The sequence below is a fragment of the Tarenaya hassleriana genome, unplaced genomic scaffold (genome assembly GCF_000463585.1).
Source record: "Tarenaya hassleriana unplaced genomic scaffold, ASM46358v1 Cleome1, whole genome shotgun sequence".
Lineage (NCBI taxonomy): Eukaryota > Viridiplantae > Streptophyta > Magnoliopsida > Brassicales > Cleomaceae > Tarenaya > Tarenaya hassleriana.
In genome coordinates, this window is record NW_010960187.1 from 3,039,705 (window position 1) to 3,059,962 (window position 20,258).

A 20,258-nucleotide genomic window follows, 5' to 3' on the forward strand; every position below is an offset into this window, starting at 1 on the left:
TCAGCAAGCTCGGTCCTTGTCTGGTCTGATGGTACAAAGATTCTTCCATTCTATTAAGACATTGTACACTATAAAACCCGTGTCTCAGGGCGAAACACGAGCTTTGGAAGCCACGAGTAACGGGTCATCAGCCTCGAGGTCTGGCCTGTTCGGGATATTCTCTGCTTCGAGGATTGAAAGAACGAGAAGTGCCATCAGACCTCAGTAAGGGTTGGTGTTAGTTTTTTCAGGTAACTGACTTCTTGGTACTGGAGAGAGTTCTATACAATGATGATATTGGAGAAAAAATCTTTTTTTTTTATATTGTAGGAAGTTGGTATATTTAAAATAGGGTTTATATTATTATATGATTTGAGGGGAAACTGAATTATGAAAGTGGATATTTTCTGTCATTTGCGACATGAATCTTACAGCAGTAGAAGTCGAGACGGATGGTATCTGTTAGAGAATCAACGGTTCAGATTCGTTTTTATGGATCGAATGGTTTGGATCGATTTCATGGTATCAACGGTTGAGAGCTATTATCCCGATCGGACGGTGCAGATGCTTTATTTTTTATCGACGGTTCAGATTAGATTTAAGAATCGAACGATCCAAATCTTTCTGTTCATAATCTACGGTTCAGATTATTTATGTCGATCCAACGGTTCAGATCTGAATTTGATACCAACGGTTGATATTGAATATCAATGATCTGATGGTTTAGATGTCTTGTCCATGAACCAACGATGTAGATTCGTTTTGTCGGATCCAATGGTTGCGGTTAAAGTAACACTTGTAAATCGACGGTCTGACATTATATAATTAGAAATCCAACGCATCATTCTATTATTTTACCGTTGTTTTGTTCTTAATTTCTCACCGCTTCTATTATTAATGTCACTGTTATTTTTGTTACCATTAAACGGAGCTTATAATAATTATAAAATAAAATAGAAAAAGGGTCATTTTTGTTACCATTAACCGAGCTTATAACCAATAATTTAAAAAAAAAACAAAAAAAAAACTTATAATCAATAATAATTACAGATAATAATTTTCAAAATTGCAATCTTTCATTACTAATTTTTACCCATCAAATATGTGTTATTACCAATCTTTATTTCCAATATTTTTTTACGAATCAAAGCACTAAACTAATTGGCTATGTCAATCTTGATTTTCCAAAGTTCATTAAATCAGGAATATGCGTTGCCATTACCATTCTGCTTTTTTCCATGTGCGCTTGTTGTTGAGATCTTTGACGACTCTCTTTCATTTTTCTAATTATTCTTTTTTTTTAAAAAAAAATCTATATACTTGTCACGTTACATAACTATTACCAACATTTCCTTTTAAGTATTTATTGACTTGAAAAGGCATATTCATGTACAATATTACAGTTTACTTATATCCGTACGACCTTTTTTTTACATAATTTTATAAGTAAATATATAGACTTTAGGGAAATTCCCTAAAAAATCATCCTATTTAGAGATAACTACCAGATTCATCATGAATTTTTAAAACGTTTATATTCATACTGAATTTGAAATTTTTTTCTAAAAAATTATTCACAGTTTGAATTTTAACAAATTTTTCATTGGCGCCGAATTAAACTTGACATGTAAATATTTACGTGGTGTCTACGTGGCATGTATTAACTCGTCACGTAGGACATGCCACGTAGGATACACATCAAATTAATAAAAAAAATTATAAAAAAATTTAAAAAAATAACAAAATTATAAAAAATTGTAAAAATTAAAATTTGCAAAAATTTTCCAAAATTGTAAAAAATGTAAAAATTGTAAACAAATTGTGAAAATTGTAAAACAATTTGCTAAAGTTTCCAAACATTGTAAAAAATTGTAAGCAAATTGTAAAAAAATGAAAAATTTTAAAGAAATTGTAAAAATTGAAAACAAATTGTAAAAATTGTGAAAACATTGTAAAAATTTATATATATAAATATAATTAGTGGAGGTGATATATATGAAAGAAATGACCATTGAAAAACCGATTTCATAAAAAAAAAGTTGTAAAAATCGGGATGTAGAGATTTTTAAATCGATTTTCAAATTTTTACAATTTCTTTACAATTTTTACAATTTGTTTACAAGTTTTTTATAATTTTTTCAATTTTTTACAATTTTTATATTTTTTTACATTTTTTTACATTTTTTATAATATTTTATAATTTTTTACTATTAATATGACGTGTATCCTGCTGGCGAGTTAGTACATGTCACGTAGGCGTCACGTAAGCGTTTTCTACCTATGTGTCAGATTTAATTCGGCGCCAATGAGTAATTTGTTAAAATTCAAATTCTAAATATTTTAAAAAAAAATTCAAATTCAATATGAATATAAACGTTTTAATAGTTTGTGATGAATTTGATAGTTATCTCTAAATTAGATGATTTTTTTTGGGAATTTTCCAGGACTTCATAATAAATAATAAATTGTAAAATATGTCCGGGTGAAAAAGCAATTGGGTCGAAAAAAGGACTTAAACCCCACCAGCTAATAAGCCTTAGACGTGACTTCTTCGAAGAGAACCCACCTTTCCCTTTTTGGCAATGAGGTCTTCGGTCCCATTGCGCTTTGACGTTGACCGTGTCCGTCTATTTTTAGTAACTCAATCGGACGGTCCTGTTCCTCTACGTATCTCCACGCAACAGATTCTCAGCCGTCCGATCTCATCTCGTGCGCGGTGGACCACACGTCTAAGTACTTTGTGTGAATTAGCTGTCATGTAGGTGCCCACGTGGCATTTAACGCTGTTGTGGTCCCCACAAATCGCTGTCCACCAAGCGTTGAGATTCGTTTTTTTTTTTCCGACGTGTATAAGTGTATTAGCGCATTTTGATCAAGGAACTCATCGTGACCGTTGATTTCATAAATGGACCGATGTAGATAGCCGTAGGATTTTATGTGTCATTGTCTGTAAGTATGTGGGACCCCGATTTCATGAAGGCAAAGGCACTAAAGATCCGAATGCCAATAAGTTATGTCGATGTGGTTCGGCTAAACCTTTTTTTTTCGGTGATATAAAAAATTTATATAATACATATTATTTTGATTTTGTTATTTTAAATCAGAAATTATTCTAAGAAATCATAATGTATATTTAAATTCATTTGATGATAAAATTAAGACAAAAATAATAATCTCATAATTTTTTCTATTCTATTAAAAAAGGTCGTTTCTGGTTATACAAAAAATTTAAAAATTATTTTTATTCAAATAAACAACAAAACCGAATTTGAGTAGCAGATAATTATTATATGAATATAAATTAAACATTACTGTAGCATTTAAAATATGATTAAAAAAATATAAAAGTACAATAAAGAGCTCGAACAAGAGTGTATTTTGAGGAGGAAAAATCCGAGAAGGGGAGAGCATAGATACTAAACCCTAAATTGAGAAGGGGGGGTACGTAGTTTAATGTACTTTGTTTATCTTATAAATGAACATCGTCATATGTATGTATCTATTGTCGTGATCCATCATGCAAATTCAATGCAAAGAGACCACATACGTATATGTTTCGTACTTCATTTCCCATCTCCATACACCACAAATCATCTAAACCTCTCAACTTTTTCCCTTTAATTTTCACACCTTTTCTTTTTTCTTTTAAAAAAAAAATACATGATGCATGTTAAAATCTACACGCATACATATACAAATATCATATATGTCGTTATATACACACACACACATATATATATATATATACACATATGCTTCCACTCCGGGTTTGATTGATCCTAGTGAAGTTTCTCTAGTATCATCAGTTCATCAATAGGGTTTGCCTTGAGGCGAGATAAGAAGAATATATAAATATTATCACTTGGATCATAGAGACATTATCAATTTTTATGTGATATATATATGTATATATATATATATATATTGTTTCTCAATAGAAATTGTAGACATTAATTATACAATAAATATGGACAAGGTACTTTCATGTAATAAAAACAATAACATAACATTCGATTCCGTTATTACGTGTGCAAGCAAAAATATTATAGCTTATGGCCAGACATTATCTCTTATAAAGTCGGACGAATAATATCTTGATATGAAACAAACGAAAAGAAATTACATTACAACGTCAACCACTGTGTATTTTATCTAATTATGTTTTGTCTAATATTTCTTTTTTACCAAACTGCGTTGGTCAAATTCCTTTTTATTTTCTTTTATTGGGCGGACTTTTACTAATTTGGCCATTTCGCATAAGCTAGATATAAAAATATTACACTATCAATAATTTCATTGCCGTATTAAATTTAAATTAATTTGGACCATTTACCAAGCAGGTAAATAAAAATTGCATCTCTCGTTTGCATTCTTGCATATATTGAGAAATTTACATGAGATATTTCACATTCAATAGTTCAATATAATGGCTAAATAAAAAAATAAAAAAATAAATAGGATGGCAGTTTTGTAAATTGAGAAAAATGTACGAGGCTTCACCTACTTAAGGTTAGGTCACATGATTGTCCGAACTCAAAAGGAAAATATAAAAAGAAAAGAGGGGGATCTAACGGACCTTTTCTTCCCACTTAAATAGCGACACGTGTCCCCCTCATTCATTGCCCCACTCTCCTCCCCATCGTCGCTTGTCCACCGTCCGATCTCCCATTTTCCCGTCGCTGCGTACGGATCATATTTTTTGCGTAAACTAGTTACTAATCTTATGCATGATTTTCATTTACAAAAAGCGATTTTTTTTACTGTTAATATCATTGCTAAATTCATATATATGAAACCACAATTTCTTCGAATTTATGAAATTTTGCAAATTAGAAAGGGGGGAAAAAACTCCAACTTTCTATAAATGGAAAGCAACTTGAATCATAAAACACAAATGAAACCAAAACCACTAGTAGTGTGGTGGATGGTGAGTGTGTAACCATATTTCTCTTGCTAATTATGTATAAACAAAACTGTCCTAATCGAATATTAGACCAATCACATGCAATTTTTGTTTCCTAATCTTGTTCATGTATAAAACAATAATCTCGCAATCTCTATGTTTACGTACTATCCATCTTCAAGAACCAAATGTACCTAAGAGTAACAAAACCTACTAAAAATCCGTATATTAGCTCAAGGTCCTGTAGGATACAATTATTGGATACGGATATATATATATATATATATACATATAGAGGTATATAGTATCTGAGAGTATACAAAGGAGGGGAGGAAAAACAAGATTTATGAAAGATTCTAGTAATGAAGCTGACATATATCGTACTTGATATATATTGTCATGTACAAATGTATATCTACACTTTAAAAAAAAGTTATTAGAAGACACAAAAGCAGCATCGGAAATAAGAGAAATACAAAAGGAGTGGTTGCAAAACAAGGAACGTTATATATACAGAATTGCAAACGTTTAGAGAGAGAGAGAGAATATTATGCTTTAGAAGCAAGCTGTGATTTCGGAATTAGAGAGGAAAAAAAAAGGAGAAGAAAAAAAAATGGGGAGAGGTCGAGTTGAGTTGAAGAGGATAGAGAACAAGATCAACAGGCAGGTGACCTTTGCAAAGAGAAGGAACGGTCTCCTGAAGAAAGCGTATGAGCTCTCCGTTCTTTGTGATGCAGAGGTTGCTCTCATCATCTTCTCAAATAGAGGAAAGCTGTACGAGTTTTGCAGTAGCTCAAGGTATATGCATACATATACAATATACGTACAAACATATACACACACACACACACGCATGTGCATATACATCAGTGGAACGTGTATGGGTGTGCCGTACGTTCTCTCTGCAAACCATAGAAAAGAACAAAGGAGAAAATACAGACGAGACGGGGGGTGGCAAAAAAAAAAGAAACAAAGAAAGAAAGGTATTGGGGGAAAACCCCATTTTTGAAAATTCAAAGTACAGGAAGAAAGAATCTTCCCTTTTGGTGTTCTGGGTTTCTGTTTTTCTTGATTTAGGGTTTATGGGTTAATGTTTATTGAAGAGACGGAAAGTAAAGTCGGTGCATTTTCGTTGTGGGCATAGCTGTTTGGGTTTTTTTTCCGTTGCCCTTTTGGTGAATGTCTCGGCGTTTTTAGCAGGTTTTTGTGTTTGGGTTTCGGTGTTCGTGTTAGATCTGCAACTGGAAAAAAAAACATTTTTTTAAAAAGAAGCTGGATTGAGTAAATAAACTCATAAGAAAAAGAAAAAAAAGCGGAAAAAAGAAAAACCAATGAAAGAGAAGAAGAGATCATTCTCTTGTTTGGATTTCTCTTGGTTGAGAAATTGGTTGGAGCTTTCTTGTAAATTAAAAGATTCTTCTTGCAGGATCCTAAGCCTCTGCGTGTTGTCTTTTTTTTTTTTTGGGTTTTTGCATTTCTTAAGGATGGTGAATGATCAGATTCAGTTTCCAGCAAATCTGGTGAGTTTCGGTTTCTGAAATTTCCCTGGAAAGTGAAATTAGGGTTTATCTTGGAGAACGTTTTCTCAGTGAAGTTTCTTGTAAAGGTTCCACCTTTTGAATCTCTCATTCAATCCGGTTATGTTCTTCAGTCTTGATCCTTAATTGCATTTAGGGGTTTGCGGTTTCTTGAATCAATCCCCCAATTCTCTCTCTCTCCCTCTCTCTCTCAAAGTCATTTTTGCCGTCAGATGTTGAGATCTCCCCCAAAATCTCCTCTTCTTCTGCTGAGCTAGGGTTTGATGTTTCCACAGCTACCACTAACCCTAGGGTTTCCATTTTTGGTTTGACATTTACATCAATGTCAAGCAATTTTTCATCAAACCCATCTAAAATCCGAAGGACATCTCGTATTCGCTTCTCAGGTTCGGATTAATTACTCACTCTTTCTTGATTTTTGCATCTGGGTTTTTCAAACCCTCATATCTTTTCTTTGAAAGACTGGTAGATTTTCCAATCAACACACCCTGATTTCTTGTCAAAATTGGCCTCAATATCCCCACTGAACTAATCCACTATTTCCAGATTTCATTGGGAGGCTCAAAAAAGGGTTGATCTGCTTACTTTACTGTTGAACAACAATGACCAAACCCCCCTAAGTTCTTGTGATAGAGCACCCACAATCTGGATTGGGTTTAAACATGTTGTGGATAGGTAAGATTTGTTATAAATAAGGTAAATGCCAATTGATGGGTTGGATTTTATTTTGTTGCAGTATGCTAAGGACCCTTGAGAGGTACCAGAAATGCAGCTATGGAGCCCCTGAACCCAATGTGCCTTCAAGGGAGGCCTTAGAAGTAGTAGTAACCCTTACTCTCTTTCTCTCTCTCCAAAATAGATGAAATTTCTAGTAACTAAAAGCCATATCATGTTGTGTTTCAGGAGCTGAGCAGCCAACAAGAGTACCTGAAGCTTAAGCAGCGTCATGATGCCTTACTGAGATCCCAAAGGTGATTTCTTTGGAGAGCATTTTCAAGAAAATCGGGTTTTTCTTTTGACAGATCTTTCACTCAAATCCAACTATCTAACTCGGGTATATTTGTCGAAAATCGGGATCGATGAAAAAGGAACCTGTTGGGAGAAGATCTTGCCCCTCTTAACACCAAGGAGCTTGAAGCTCTAGAGAGGCAGCTTGATTCTTCTCTGAAGCAGATTCGAGCTCTTCGGGTACTGATCATCGGTTTTCTCATTGTTTCTACATATATATATATATATACACACTCATATATATGCAACTCTTGAACCAGTAATAGAAAGATTGCCGGTTTCATGGTGGTAAAAACAATATTGTAGATTTTGATTCCAAGATAGTTCCCTGACCATTCTTTGATGAAGTTGTAATGTTCATTCCATTTACCCCCACTACGCAGACTCAGTACATGCTCGATCAGCTCAATGATCTTCACCACAAGGTAAAAAACCAAATACACAATCAGATTATATGTATGTGTGTATATATATATATGTAATCTTACATGTTCTGTCTTCTCCAATGTGAATCCCTGGTGCAGGAACAAATGCTAACTGAAACAAACAAAACATTGAGGATAAGGGTATGGTCTTCCATATCCATCAATCCACCACGCACACGTATATATACATACATACATGTATAGATACGTATATCATACGGTGTATGTAACGTTTGTGTGGGGGCTCTCTCATGCAGTTATCAGAAGGGTATGATCAGATGCCGCCATTGCAACTTAACCCTCACCCCGAAGAACTCGGCTATGGCCGCCAACCTCAGCAGCAGCTCGCTCAAGCCGACGCCTTCTTCCACCCCTTGGCTTCAGAGCCTATCCTCCAAATCGGGTAACATATATATATATGTGTATATGTATGTATGTATGTATTGTTTAATGAGATGTGAAAGTGAAAGCTCATGAGGTTTTTGGTCAGGTACCAACAGCAGCAAGAAGCAATGGCTGGAGGGCCAAGTGTGAACAACTATATGCTTGGTTGGTTACCTTACGACAACAATTGAATTGTCGAAATATAATTTCATTATTAACATTTTAATTAATTATAAACATTGACCGTCGATCTCTCGTGTGCATGTAATGCCAAAACCCATATATAGTTTGATGTCTCAAAATAATATTATATTTTTGTTTCAATTATTAATCGTCATTGTATAACATGTATGATGTGTTTTTTGTTGCCAATTTCATTATCTAATTGAAAATCGAGTAGCTTATTGTTTGATTGTTGATTGTGAAGTATTAATTATTTATGTATCATAACATCCAATGTGTGATAAATATGGAAGCTTAAACGTTTGGGAAATTTGAATAAAGAGAAAAAGTGTAGGATCCGTTATTTGATTTTCATTTCGGATTTTAATTTATTTAATTTAAATCTAAATACAATATTCAACATTGTTTTGGATTAACTTAATTTTTACAAAATAATATTATATACAAATGAACCCAAGTCCAAGTCTAATAACCAATTGTTTCCATCTTGTCCCTTTATTACCAACAAATTCCCTCCAATAATTAAATCAACTAGTAGTGTCTGTCACGCTATTCTTTAAGATGATAAGTATGATAATTTTTTTTTAAAAAAAATGGAAAAGCGTCTTACAACTGTTTTATTTCAAAATAAATAATTGTTTGTCATATAAAAAAATGGAATTTTTGTTCCTATTTTTTTTAATATAAATGAAAATAATTTTAGATGTTGTAGGGAGTTTGCGTGAATAAACTAATATTAGTTATCTTTCAAGAGATCTCATGTCCATTTTTGTCTACAAACCGATGCCTTTACTTCATTAATTATCGTCAACGGATATCCAATAATTTTTTAAAAGAAAATATAGTTTAATTCAATTGGATATTATTTTAAAAAATAAAATGTACATTAACTGATATTGGATATAAATAAAAATGGATAACAAAAAAGAGAGAATAAATAAAATTTGCAAATAAAAATTGAATGAATTTTATTTGTATATCGGAAAACAAAACCGGATTGAATGTGATTGGTGAGTCCCTCAAATCGGATAACAAAAATAAACGTGAGAGGAGATCGATCTAGAAACACGTAATTCACGATTTATCGTAGAGGATAAGACCCTACTGTCATATGGGGCCCACATCCTTCACAGCTCTCTTCAAGAGCGTGTGTCTCACGCGCCCTCTGTCACACCCACAACAAAGGATAGCGTCCGCAAAGATCCAAACTTTTTCTTCTTCTTTTGTGTTTTCTCGTCATCCAAACACTCGCAAGAAAAAGACAACAAGACATAAGCTTTTTTCCTTTTCCTTCCCTTTGCTATAATTCTCGTGCTCGAGGGTTTTGCATCGCCGCATCTGTCTCTCTCTCTGTAGGAAAACCCAGTCGCAGTTTTTTCCTTTAAAAAATTCCCGAGAAACAAACAGATTTTGCAGTGTCGCAACTCCCCCAGTTGGCATAGGAACATTAAATCGGTCTTCTCCCATCAATTGGCAGCTTTGGATAAACCTAGAAGATTCATAGACACCCAAGTTTATCCTTTGCCTCGATTTCAGCCAAGTTTAAAAAATTTTCCTTTTGGAAATTTCCGGGATTATCCTCTTGAGATTATTTTGGGTTTTCCGCCGTCGATTCTGAGAATTTCTGCAAGAGAAAAAAAAAAGGGATGATGAGAAGGCAACAGCGCCAGCGGGATCAGCAATCTAGGGCTTTCTACGAGCTCTCGGCTCTTGTTCTGAGTCTCCTCCGTTCTCCGCCGATGCCCATGTCGTTTTCCGATCAGTTGCCGGAGAATCCGAATTCGCCGGCGAGAATACGTCCGCCGCCGCGATCTTCTTCGTCGTCGATGGCCCACATATCTCCGACGGGATTCGCGTCGCTGCTTCTGGGGATATCGGTGGCTCTGATGCTCTGCGGATCTGTGACTTTCTTCATAGGGTTCCTGTTAATGCCTTGGGTTCTGGGTTTGATCATGATCTTCTATGTCGCCGGGATCGTGTCCGCCATCTCCATGGTCGGAAGGTCCATCCTCTGTTACGCTTTGGCCCCACCTTCCTCCGGCAAGGAGATTCCAGGTAATTCATATGCTTATTCTTCGACGTTGTTGGTGAAATACGCTGAATTTTCGTGCTCTGTTTTGACTTCTGGGTTTCTCCGATCCTTTTGCATATATCATGCGCCATTGAAGTTCCAACTTGTTTGTGTAGCTTAGAAGATGGATGGATGAGCTTCCCAGATCCAGTATTGGTTCCATGAATTAGGGTTTCTGGCTGTAAAAAATAAATCCTTGAAGCATGATGGGTTTTCTGAAATTCAATTGCTTGCGATAACACGAAACGAAAATTTACGGGTTTCCAAAACGTGGCTCTGTTAGATGATCTTGCTCTTTCTCAACTCTATGTTGATCTAGTTTTTGGATGATTGGATCTCTATCCAAAAAGAAGAAATCTACTTTTGTCTTTGGATCCCGCCATTGTTGTGTTGTCTGAAGTTCTTGTTTGAGAGTTGTCTCTGATTCCCTTTTGTGATTTCGGGTCCGAGTTTTCGCAAGTGGATCAGACAGAACAGAATCTTTACTAACAATCCATGAAAGTTCACTGCCTTTTGTCTTTTGAAATAAGCTCTCTGTTCTGTTCCACTTTCTGAGTATACATTTCCTGAACATTGTCTTTCTAAGGTAAAACTCAAAAGCACCAAACCTTGAACATGGGAACTAAGTAGCTAATGCCAAATGAATCCACGTTTGATGATAATGCCGAAAACTCTATTCAAGTTCATGGTCCGATGCACTTTAAGTCTAGTGTATCTCCATGAATTTTGATGATCTCGAGCCCAAGCTCCGCTGAGGGGGACTAGGTTTTTCTTGGTCGGAATTCTTACAAGGTTCATTTTCACATGGAAGAGATCACAGAATCTGTGACTTAACCGGCCTTCGATTGTTCACTCGTTTGGCAGAATGGAAGCTTTTGTGATGTTGTAGAGATGCCGGAGAAAGGGAAGCTGGGTGTTGAAGCAAGAGAGGAAATCCATCGCTTCTATGTAAGCTTCTGTTTCATGGGGAGGGTTGGATTTTTCTTACTGAATCCTGTGGATATTGGGATTGGGGTTTTCCATTTTCTTTTTTTTTTTTTTAAAAAAAAAAAATATGTTGGAAGTAGAGTATATACAAGGCCCATCAGACTCCTGATTTGTGATGTTTTATGGTGTATGTAAAATTATTTCTTGATTAGAATGAGGTTTGGGACGAGATCTCTAGCATCTTCATATTTCGGAACAAAACAAAATATCTTAAATTTTAGATTGGATAAAATAAGATTCGATATATGAAAACAGAAATATATTAAAAAAAAAAAATAGGGTTTTTTTTATTTATCATAATCAGTTTTTTTCTTCTAATCGTTCAAAATCATCAAAATATAAATATAAATGAATTACAGATATAAATCAGTTACAAATAATATTATATTCGAATTAGATTAAATAACTATGAATAACGTTATACTAGTGTAAATTTATATATTGATTTAGTTGTAACATTTTAGATTTCAAGTTGCTTGGATAAGCCTCTAAATAGATATATATTTTTTTTATTAGAATTGAATTAAAAGAATTCCATGGTAGCAAGGTAAAAAATTTTCTTTAAAAAAAAAAAGATTTGGTCCCAAATATTAAAATTTATGTGAGTGGTGGAGAGGCAATGACGTGGGTAAGCGCAAATCTATGAAACGTGTCAATGGGATGACTGTCAATTTGTGGGGCCCATGAACAACCTCTCACTCTCTTTATCCACGCGTGTATTCCACGGCCTCTAACCGCGATTGCGACCAGGGCAGCGTTTCCAAACGCATTTTGAGGCGTTTAATTTAAATTCGATTTTTTTATGTTAAAATTGATGTATATTTGATTTTTAAAAAGTCAGATTTCAATGTTATTTAATTCCATTGTGAATGGAATCGCTACACCGTACGGTGTGGTTGCTGGAGCTGTCCTGACTTGCAACGTGTCCCGGATGGATATTTGTTTTGAGAGAACGGAGAGAGAGAGAGGAGTGGAGAGCTTAGACCGAATCTGAAATGGAATCGAGCGAAGATGTGGAGGTTCTGAGCAAGGCGATCGAGAAATTACTCGATGAGAGGAGGAAGCGAGACGCTGCGGGGGATTCCTTCGTCGAAGACGATGATGATCAGCTTCTTCTCTCTAGGCTTCTCTCTCAGGTATCTCTCTCTCTCTTCGTTTCTGCTTTCCTGATCGACCACGAGTCGATTCTCCTTCACCGATCATCGGAATCACGCGTTCCCGCGTCGAATTTCTGTTTTTGTTGGAACGATTGAATCGAAGTTCTCCAATATACCATCGAGTACGATGTTCGAATCAATGTTCCTAACTCAAACAGCGTTAAAGCCGAAGAAGTATTCCTTGAATTGGTATTATGTTTGATCTTCTTGCAATCTGTGATATCGAATTTCTTGAGTTTTGGCTCAATAGGATTGATATAAAAGCTAGCGTTCTCTCCTTTACTTCTCTGATCCTATAGATGTTATGCAACGAGAAAGCGTTGAATTTTCTCTGACCGCATGACTATGATGAAGCAAATGGCATAAGGTTCTTGAAAAACCCCTGAGCTAATATTTTTCCCATTGCTAAGTTGGTGTTCCTGAGATATTAGATTCTGTATTTTTGCCTGATGAATCCTTCCATGATCGCTGCCCGTGTGGTTGTTTTGTTAACACGTTTCATTTCTCTTGACGAATTTGTAAGCTGCTACATCCCTTACCAATGTTGTCCCTTTACAGAATCTGAAATGTCTTGTCTTTTCTTTATCACTAGCTCGAAACGCCCAAGCAGATGAGAAATGCAGACGACAAAGCAGATGGGGCAACAGCAGAAGAACAACCAGCGGATTCGTCGACACCTCCTGATAAACCGGAAGTGAGAAACCAGATAAAGGGTCGGTCTGAAAACCAGAAGAAAGAACTCAGTACAGAGGAATTAGCCGAGGAGATCAAGAAAGTGAAGAGGCAGAACACGATAACCCACTTACTTCTCTCGGCCATGATCATCCTCACGCTGTCATGGCAGCTCTCCGAATTCTCGATCATCATGACGATGAAGAACAGATTAAGCCACCCGTTCAGATCGTTCGGAGGTATGCTTGCGGGGATGATGAAAGGAGGGGTTAGACCGATCACCGACCAGCTTCCGGAGATACAGTGTGCTGAGCCTTCAAAGGAGCAAAACAATCACAACGGAACTCACTCTTTGCCTTCTCTCAAAGTGCCTGAGATGCTAAGAGATTTGGGTTTTAACGAAGACGACCAATGATTTCTGCTTTTTGCAGGAACCAATGGGTTTGTTCATATGATTGTATGTATGGCGCCTTTGCAGCTGCTTTCTTGAATTGGTCGATCAAGAAACATTGACCATTGTCCTTAAAAAAATTGTATTTGTTGGAACCATATGTGTTATGGAAAATAAAATTCATTAAAAAAAAGATAAATATATTCAGTTCATTTACTTCGCTTCACAAAATACGATTATATGTTATATTAATTGATAAAAATTGGTTTAGCTATGAATCGAGTTAGTGTATCAGCAATTATTTGCCGAGTGATAGAGAGAATGCTCACAATTTTAGTTATAAAAAAAGGCGAGACATACAATGCAAACGCGATTCATATAGCCCCTGAAAACACGAGTCGATTCAGCAACTCGACCAAGAAACAATCACAAGACACGGATTCGTCCTCTACTTTTGGGAACGCGATAACGTGACAGACACCCGTCAATGATGTAGTAAACAAGCAAAAACAAGACTCCGTTTCCAAACCCGAAAAACGACCGAAATTGATCGGTTATAAGCAGCCCGGAACTTCCACCGTTCCTTGAAGTGTTTGAGAGAGCATATACCAATCAGCTAGCACTTGCTCCATCAGGCGTAGTTCAACCTGAATATGTCGTTGAACACGTAGAAGCTTCCCTGTGGTGTCGGCATCAAATGGAACATCTGGGCACGAAATGAAACCGTGTTAGGAGTCATGATTCATCCATACAAGGCAGAGGCAAAAGAACTTGCTAGGATTTTTTCTTTTTCTTTTTTTCCTATGAGCTCAAATTCAGAGAACAGCTAAGCAAGATCCTATGAACTCTATTGAGAATCAGAGGAAGAAGATGATGAGATTAAGGAAAAGTTTCTGATTCTCAATATGGTATCAGTAACAGCTAATCAAAATCCTATGAGCTCGTGATTCGGCTAATTCAATAACAGCTAAGCAATCGTGACCAAGGGTTCCAATCCGAGATTCATAACACAAGAGATGCATGAATGACTAGCAAAACATTATGAATATGTATCAAAGTTGGATGAGAATATATCCCCTGACTCCACAGTCGAGACAACAATGAAAACGAATGCTGGTCAGACATGTAGTTGTCCGAAATGAAGAACACAAGATGGAATCTATGCAAAACATATTTCTCGAGTGGCAGTGAAAGAAAAGTCAATTAATGATAAGCATCGACTGATGTAAAGCCCAAAGCAAACCCAGCAAAACAACTCCAGAGGCATAAGAAATGATCAATAAAGAAGTGAATACACTCAAAAGGATGCACCTTTTCCATTGTTATCGGCATGCCCTAATCCCAGTTTCAGACAGAAAAGATACTAAATCCACAAAACAGAAGGAAGATATAAAGAGTTAAAAAAGTAAATTGATGACAAAAAAAAACACGATGGAATGATTATCACAAGTAAGCAACACGGTGATTTCACCACGATCATGGAGCTAAACCCACGATTTAGGCTAGAAAATCCCTCCAGATTCACCTCACTATCGGACAGAGCATAAAATCGCCATACATTTACAGATCGACCCATGGATCGACACAAACCCGACAACCTTAGCGAAAGAGATCAAATAATCAATCACAGGATCATGAAAATCGAAACACCAAAATAGGAGAATGGGAGGAAAGACCTGGCTGAACCGAAGGGCGTGCTGTTCGCCGGCGAGCTGGAGATTACCGGAGACGAAAACGAGCATGCCGCCGGCGGGGCCGGAGGGCTGGCAATCGACGGTGGTGATGTTGTGCTTGCACTGCTGAAAGGGGAGGCTGGTGAGCTTGGCCACGATGTTCTGAGCGCCTTGGATCTTCTGACCTTCGAAGGTCAACATGGATCCTTCCTGATAAAGACTCGCCAATCCAGCCCGATTCGCGTCGAAGGTGGAGTAGTAGTGCTCCACGAACGCCTTCGCCAACGCATCTGGATCCATCTCTCTCTCTCTCTTCTTCTTCCTCCTCGAAACCCTCTCGTGTTTTCTCCCTCTCCGCTTCCTATCCTCCTTTTGTTGCCGCTCGAGAGAAGAGAGACAGAGAGAAGGAGAGAGAGAGGAAAAAACTATAACCACGAGGGAATAAAGAGAAAGGCAAAAAAGGGTTTGGGGGATATATTATTAAATGGGCCTTCGTAATTTAAATATTGGGCTTTATAAGTAGGCCCAATAAAGATGGAGCCCAATTCGGCTCCTACAGTAATTTTTTACTTTTTCTATTCTTCAGTTCATTCCAAACTGAACAACAATATTTAACGGTCGTAATATAATTTTTCAAAAAACCCAAAAAAAACTGATTTATTCTAAAATAGACATTTTTATCAATTTAAACCAAAACTAAGAAGGTTTCGAATCAATATTATTTTTCCTAAAATTCAAAAATCAACCCACATTATATATGCACCTAAATACACTTAAGTTTTCTATATACACTGTTTTCCTGCGGTGGAGGAATCAGGTTTCACAGGCTGCAGCAACGCCGGAAAAAGACGTTAATCACAAGCGTTCGTTATCGACTACGGGCGACGGGATAAAGCGAGAAACCTCTCGGTACAACATCTCCGCTTCGAAGGGTTTCGACACGTATCCATCCATCCCGCACTTCAGACATTCCTCGTACGTTGCCTGAATCACGTCCGCTGTCATGGCCAATATCGGGACATGCCAGCCCGGCGCCTCCCGTTCCATGTCCCGAATCCTCCTCGTGGCCTCGAATCTGTTAAAAACGACACACAATACGTTCATAAATCGGTCAAAAGACGACGTTTTCCAGCAGAGAAATAGTGGTTACCCGTCCATTTCCGGCATTTGAATGTCCATGAAGCAAGCGTCGAAGCTATGCAGCGGCATCGAGATGGCCTTTACTCCGCTGCTAGAACAGATTACTTCAGCTCCGTATCTCTTCAAAGCTCCCGCTGCCACTCTGAGGTTTACGTTGTTATCATCGACAATTAGAATCTTTCTTCCCCCGAGGAGAAGATTCCCGAAACTCGCGGAAGGAAGTTCCTTGTTCAGACGATGAGCTTCCTTGTTCCCGACACCGAATGCTTGCTGCAGAGTTGCAACTAGCATACTCGCCCTCAACGGTTTCGTTACAACTGCGGGAGCAAATCCACCGACGATTGGAGTGTCCGATCTTGATGACCTGGCGGAATTTGCTAACAGAAACAATCTTGGGGCATCAAAAGGGTAAACTTTCTGCAGGTTTTCGGTGAAGAGAAGTGAAATACCCAAATCCCGGTTCCATATCTCTTGCTCTATGAGTACCATTCTCATGGCGGAAGTTCTACTCTTTACGAAACGTAGAACCTGATCGAGATCCGGAACTACTTCGACGTGGATTCCTAGACGCTGAAAATGATACCTCGATACTTTAGCCCTCACGGGCCTATGGTCCACAACCACGGCTTCCATGCCCTGAAACTCAGAAGATATCGGCCGGTTGCTTTTCTTATCCGTCATAAGTAAGCCATTCCCGAAAACAGCGGTGAATGTGAAGGTAGACCCGACTTTAGGAATGCTCGCAAACCCGATTTCTCCCTTCATCAATCCAACAAGACATTTGTTTATGCTAAGGCCGATCCCCGTGCCTCCGTGCGTCCGAGATATCGACGGTCCGACTTGCATAAAAGGGGTGAAAATACGGGTCTGAGCTTCTAAAGGGATCCCGACGCCAGTGTCCTCGACTGACACGATCAAGTTGATTTCAGTAGATGAGTGAGAAAAGCTTCGCCCGGTAGTATCAAATGCGAAAGCTTTAAGCTTTTCCCAACTCTTCCATCGCTCGGCAACCGGAAATCCGCTTAGTGTGTTTCTCGGTGGCGATTCTGTCTCGATGTCGATGGTTTCGAGAAACTCCTCCACCAAATGGACCGTCACAAGGATGTGTCCTTTCTCAGTGAACTGGAACAAAAGATTGACAACGATTTAGCTTCTTTGATCATTGAACTATGATGCAATGAGAAGTTCATAAAGAACACAAGAGAATCATGTCTTACCTTAATTGAATTGCCCATCAGATTTGTGATTATCTGTCGGAACCTCCCGGGATCGCCGATCAACGTCTCGGGCACGTGATTAGAAATGTATATGGCCAACTGCACACACCAAACAACATTTGAATAATCAGTTGCAAAAAACTAGGGATGGATACGGGCAGATAACCGAGATTTTCGGGCAACTCGATCTCAGTTTCCAAATCAGGAATACTCGCTCTCGGTCTCATGATGGTTGGGTAACCCGAGCTTTGGGTACCTACAAATCGTAAACATTCACGAGGATGTGTTGCTTGCTCGAGAGCTGATGAAGAATCTTCTCCACTAGAGACTCTATGTCGAAAACTCCTCCGAGATACCTGAGAATATACAATGACAAGATCAAGTACCATATCTTACTAACCCTTTTTTTCCATAAGCCGAGAGGGGCATCCAGAATTTGTAGAAAAATACGGTACTCACCCGTCAGTAGCTTCGATTCTCTCGTTCGGAGTAGCATTTGAGGGGAGATCCCTTTTGTAGACTGCAAATATCAGTATCACCCCGAGCCTGTTTGTCTTTAGCAGCGGAAAAGGAGCTGTCAAAACCCCTTTCCCTGATTCTCTGGCACGCAAGATATTTTCATGATCCTCCTGTCAAAAAAAACCGACGAGAAGTGACTAAAAAACACTTATATATGATCTTTCTATTATGTCTGATAAAACGCTTTTACGATCCAGAAATTTGGACAGAGTAACATATCTCGTATTAAGCTAGAAAAAGAAAGGAGCTTACTTTTCCAGACAACATATCCAGAGACACGACATGAGATATAGTGTCTTGAGCGAAGATGACTGGAGCGTATTCCTCTTGTATAGGGGATGGCTCCAAGGCTTCGGGGTTATAGCCATCCTTATGAACAGGATTCTGTTTGAAAGTGTACATCCTCCTAATACTCCAACCTTGTTGCCTCTCGAATTGTTCTCTCTCGGAATGCAGAACCCTCACGGCGTAGGCAACACCGCTCGTAAGAGGCCTCTCAAAGGCTGTCCTATCTGTGTACTCGGAGAATGTCCTATACACGAAGTTTCCACAAGTTAGTTTTCGGAAAATGAATGTACCCATCTCAAAAAGAATAAAACTTTGCATTCTTTATGTGAAGGGGACATCAGGGGCAAGAAGAAAGCAGTTGTGAAGACGCCGACAGTAATGAAACGGCAAAACCAAAGACTACATCACAAATCCATCAGAGGATTAACCCGCCATGTCGCAGAAGATCAAAATGGCATGAGAAATGAGAGGAAATGAGCCTTCATATTATCATACCCAGGTCTAAGACCGTTAAGAAATTTTAATATCTGTAGCAAAATGGTTTACATAGAAGAAACAATCCGAGTTTCAGTTCAGTTCAAGATACATATCATCAGGCAGTTGGATTACTACTACACGGCAAGAGGTAGCAACTGGTTTTTCCATCACTGACAAGATTTTCAGACAGGAATCAGAATTCCAGCAACTACACATATGAGGATATCGTAACCAACCAAGTTGTGATAAGAAAAAACAAGAAAACACAATTTTCCTCCATTGCCAGTAAACTCTTACACACCAACTTCGATTGGATATATAATGAGGTAGGAAAATAGTGATCGAAATCATCAACTACCTGATCGATCGCAGAAGGGTTCTTTCCATGGTGGAAAGTGGAGATCGAGATCGACATGGCTTGAACATGATTCATACTGACGTTGAACTGGTCCTGAAGCATCCGAGCTCTCTTATCACACATACTTCCCAACATCTCTCTCCTCTTTTCCATAGCTTGTGAGGTCAAGTACCAGAATGTCCAAAACGAGACAAGGACCCAAACGACGACCCACGCGACCAAGAGTTTCCTCCACCATGTCTTGCTGAATCTTATGGAACCCATGAACTGCTGCCAGAAACCGTGGATCTTCGGACAACTGTTGGAGATCTTGTTCCCAAACCACATTTTCTTCTTCTTCTTCACTGTCATTTTTGTTTTCTCTGCGTCACCGACAGAACCAACAAGGGGAACTGACTTGTCCTCGATCCCACCATCAATGAACCAGTTCAGGGAAATTAAGGAGATGACCCAACATCATAGCAACCAAAAGAGATGCCCCACTTTGAGGCCAAACCCTATCACATGGAACAGCCTCATCCACCACTTGTTATGGGGCAAAAAAAAAATAGTTCGATCAGACCAGAAGCAGAGGACTTTGAAGAAGATGAGAAACAGAGAGGGTTAGAGAAGAACCCAGAAACAGATAACACTGTGTGCAAAAGGGGAGAGAATCATGGGATCCGAAATTCCGACCAAGAATTTGGGTTTTACCCTAATTAGCCACCCACGAATAGAAGGACAGCCCCGAGACGGGTCGGATTAGGACAAAGCAAGCAAAAGAACTGAAATTTCGAAATAACTTAATCAAGGTTCCGAAAAAGAGAGACTTGGCATGATAAAACCTAGGGTTTTAACAGGAGATTCCTCGAAATCAAGAACAGAAAGAGAGAGAGAGAGAGGGAAAGA

General features: G+C 37.9%; 5 protein-coding genes and 1 long non-coding RNA gene across 13 annotated transcripts in view; 4 read left to right on the top strand and 2 right to left on the bottom strand.

Annotated features, from left to right (window-relative positions):
• The window catches only part of LOC104807461, a 3,999-nt gene extending 3,168 nt beyond the window's left edge, over positions 1–831 (top strand). For 5 of the 6 annotated variants that reach the window (XR_770762.2, XR_770756.2, XR_770759.2 and 2 more), the window contains 2 exons: positions 89–230; positions 414–831. This is a non-coding gene — a long non-coding RNA (uncharacterized LOC104807461). The remainder of the gene's footprint in view (positions 1–88; positions 231–413) is intronic. The other variant, XR_770760.2, reaches the window with a different exon arrangement.
• A 4,249-nt stretch (positions 832–5,080) lies between these two features.
• On the top strand, positions 5,081–8,584 carry LOC104807481 (developmental protein SEPALLATA 3-like). Of its 2 annotated transcripts, none has more exons than XM_010532769.2 (8): positions 5,081–5,680; positions 7,157–7,241; positions 7,324–7,391; positions 7,509–7,608; positions 7,812–7,853; positions 7,953–7,994; positions 8,111–8,256; positions 8,344–8,584. In XM_010532769.2, the coding sequence occupies exons 1-8, from the start codon at positions 5,496–5,498 to the stop codon at positions 8,426–8,428; spliced, it is 753 nt and encodes a 250-aa protein (XP_010531071.1). In that variant the 5' UTR covers positions 5,081–5,495; the 3' UTR covers positions 8,429–8,584. The 2 variants fall into 2 exon arrangements, with proteins under 2 accessions (XP_010531071.1, XP_010531079.1); XM_010532777.2 differs by having other exon boundaries at positions 5,083–5,680; positions 7,157–7,238.
• A 1,058-nt stretch (positions 8,585–9,642) lies between these two features.
• LOC104807496 lies at positions 9,643–11,647 on the top strand. Of its 2 annotated transcripts, none has more exons than XM_010532795.2 (2): positions 9,643–10,475; positions 10,608–10,987. In XM_010532795.2, exons 1-2 carry the CDS (start codon positions 10,067–10,069, stop codon positions 10,610–10,612), a joined length of 414 nt encoding a protein of 137 aa, XP_010531097.1. In that variant the 5' UTR covers positions 9,643–10,066; the 3' UTR covers positions 10,613–10,987. The 2 variants fall into 2 exon arrangements, with proteins under 2 accessions (XP_010531097.1, XP_010531089.1); XM_010532787.1 differs by lacking the exon at positions 10,608–10,987 and adding an exon at positions 11,356–11,647 and having other exon boundaries at positions 9,650–10,475.
• Positions 11,648–12,353: 706 nt separating this feature from the next.
• On the top strand, positions 12,354–13,897 carry LOC104807506. The gene is made up of 2 exons (XM_010532810.2): positions 12,354–12,614; positions 13,228–13,897. The coding sequence occupies exons 1-2, from the start codon at positions 12,474–12,476 to the stop codon at positions 13,720–13,722; spliced, it is 636 nt and encodes a 211-aa protein (XP_010531112.1). The 5' UTR covers positions 12,354–12,473; the 3' UTR covers positions 13,723–13,897.
• A 114-nt stretch (positions 13,898–14,011) lies between these two features.
• Positions 14,012–15,807, bottom strand: LOC104807512 (nuclear transport factor 2). Its single transcript, XM_010532823.2, has 2 exons — positions 15,375–15,807; positions 14,012–14,404 (listed from the first exon to the last, which is right to left on the bottom strand). The coding sequence occupies exons 1-2, from the start codon at positions 15,669–15,671 to the stop codon at positions 14,330–14,332; spliced, it is 372 nt and encodes a 123-aa protein (XP_010531125.1). The 5' UTR covers positions 15,672–15,807; the 3' UTR covers positions 14,012–14,329.
• A 261-nt stretch (positions 15,808–16,068) lies between these two features.
• LOC104824609 (histidine kinase 3) lies at positions 16,069–20,252 on the bottom strand. Its single transcript, XM_010556705.1, is given in 7 exon segments — positions 16,069–16,446; positions 16,522–17,633; positions 17,729–17,867; positions 17,989–18,084; positions 18,188–18,357; positions 18,500–18,781; positions 19,371–20,252. Coding segments are annotated over 7 exon segments (2,538 nt in total). The 5' UTR covers positions 19,890–20,252; the 3' UTR covers positions 16,069–16,226.
• Positions 20,253–20,258: the final 6 nt, after the last annotated feature.

What these genes read in the sequence shown, in the direction of transcription:
- LOC104807506 (XM_010532810.2), top strand. Translation starts at nt 12,474, where the DNA reads ATGGAATCGAGCGAAGATGTGGAGGTTCTGAGCAAGGCGATCGAGAAA. An exon ending in TCTCTAGGCTTCTCTCTCAG is followed by an intron (nt 12,615 to 13,227) that starts GTATCTCTCTCT and finishes CTTTATCACTAG; the next exon opens with CTCGAAACGCCCAAGCAGAT.
- LOC104807496 (XM_010532787.1), top strand. Translation starts at nt 10,067, where the DNA reads ATGATGAGAAGGCAACAGCGCCAGCGGGATCAGCAATCTAGGGCTTTC.
- LOC104807481 (XM_010532769.2), top strand. Translation starts at nt 5,496, where the DNA reads ATGGGGAGAGGTCGAGTTGAGTTGAAGAGGATAGAGAACAAGATCAAC. An exon ending in GAGTTTTGCAGTAGCTCAAG is followed by an intron (nt 5,681 to 7,156) that starts GTATATGCATAC and finishes ATTTTGTTGCAG; the next exon opens with TATGCTAAGGACCCTTGAGA. An exon ending in CAAGGGAGGCCTTAGAAGTA is followed by an intron (nt 7,242 to 7,323) that starts GTAGTAACCCTT and finishes GTTGTGTTTCAG; the next exon opens with GAGCTGAGCAGCCAACAAGA.
- LOC104807512 (XM_010532823.2), bottom strand. Translation starts at nt 15,671, where the DNA reads ATGGATCCAGATGCGTTGGCGAAGGCGTTCGTGGAGCACTACTACTCC. An exon ending in ACGCCCTTCGGTTCAGCCAG is followed by an intron (nt 14,405 to 15,374) that starts GTCTTTCCTCCC and finishes TTTCGTGCCCAG; the next exon opens with ATGTTCCATTTGATGCCGAC.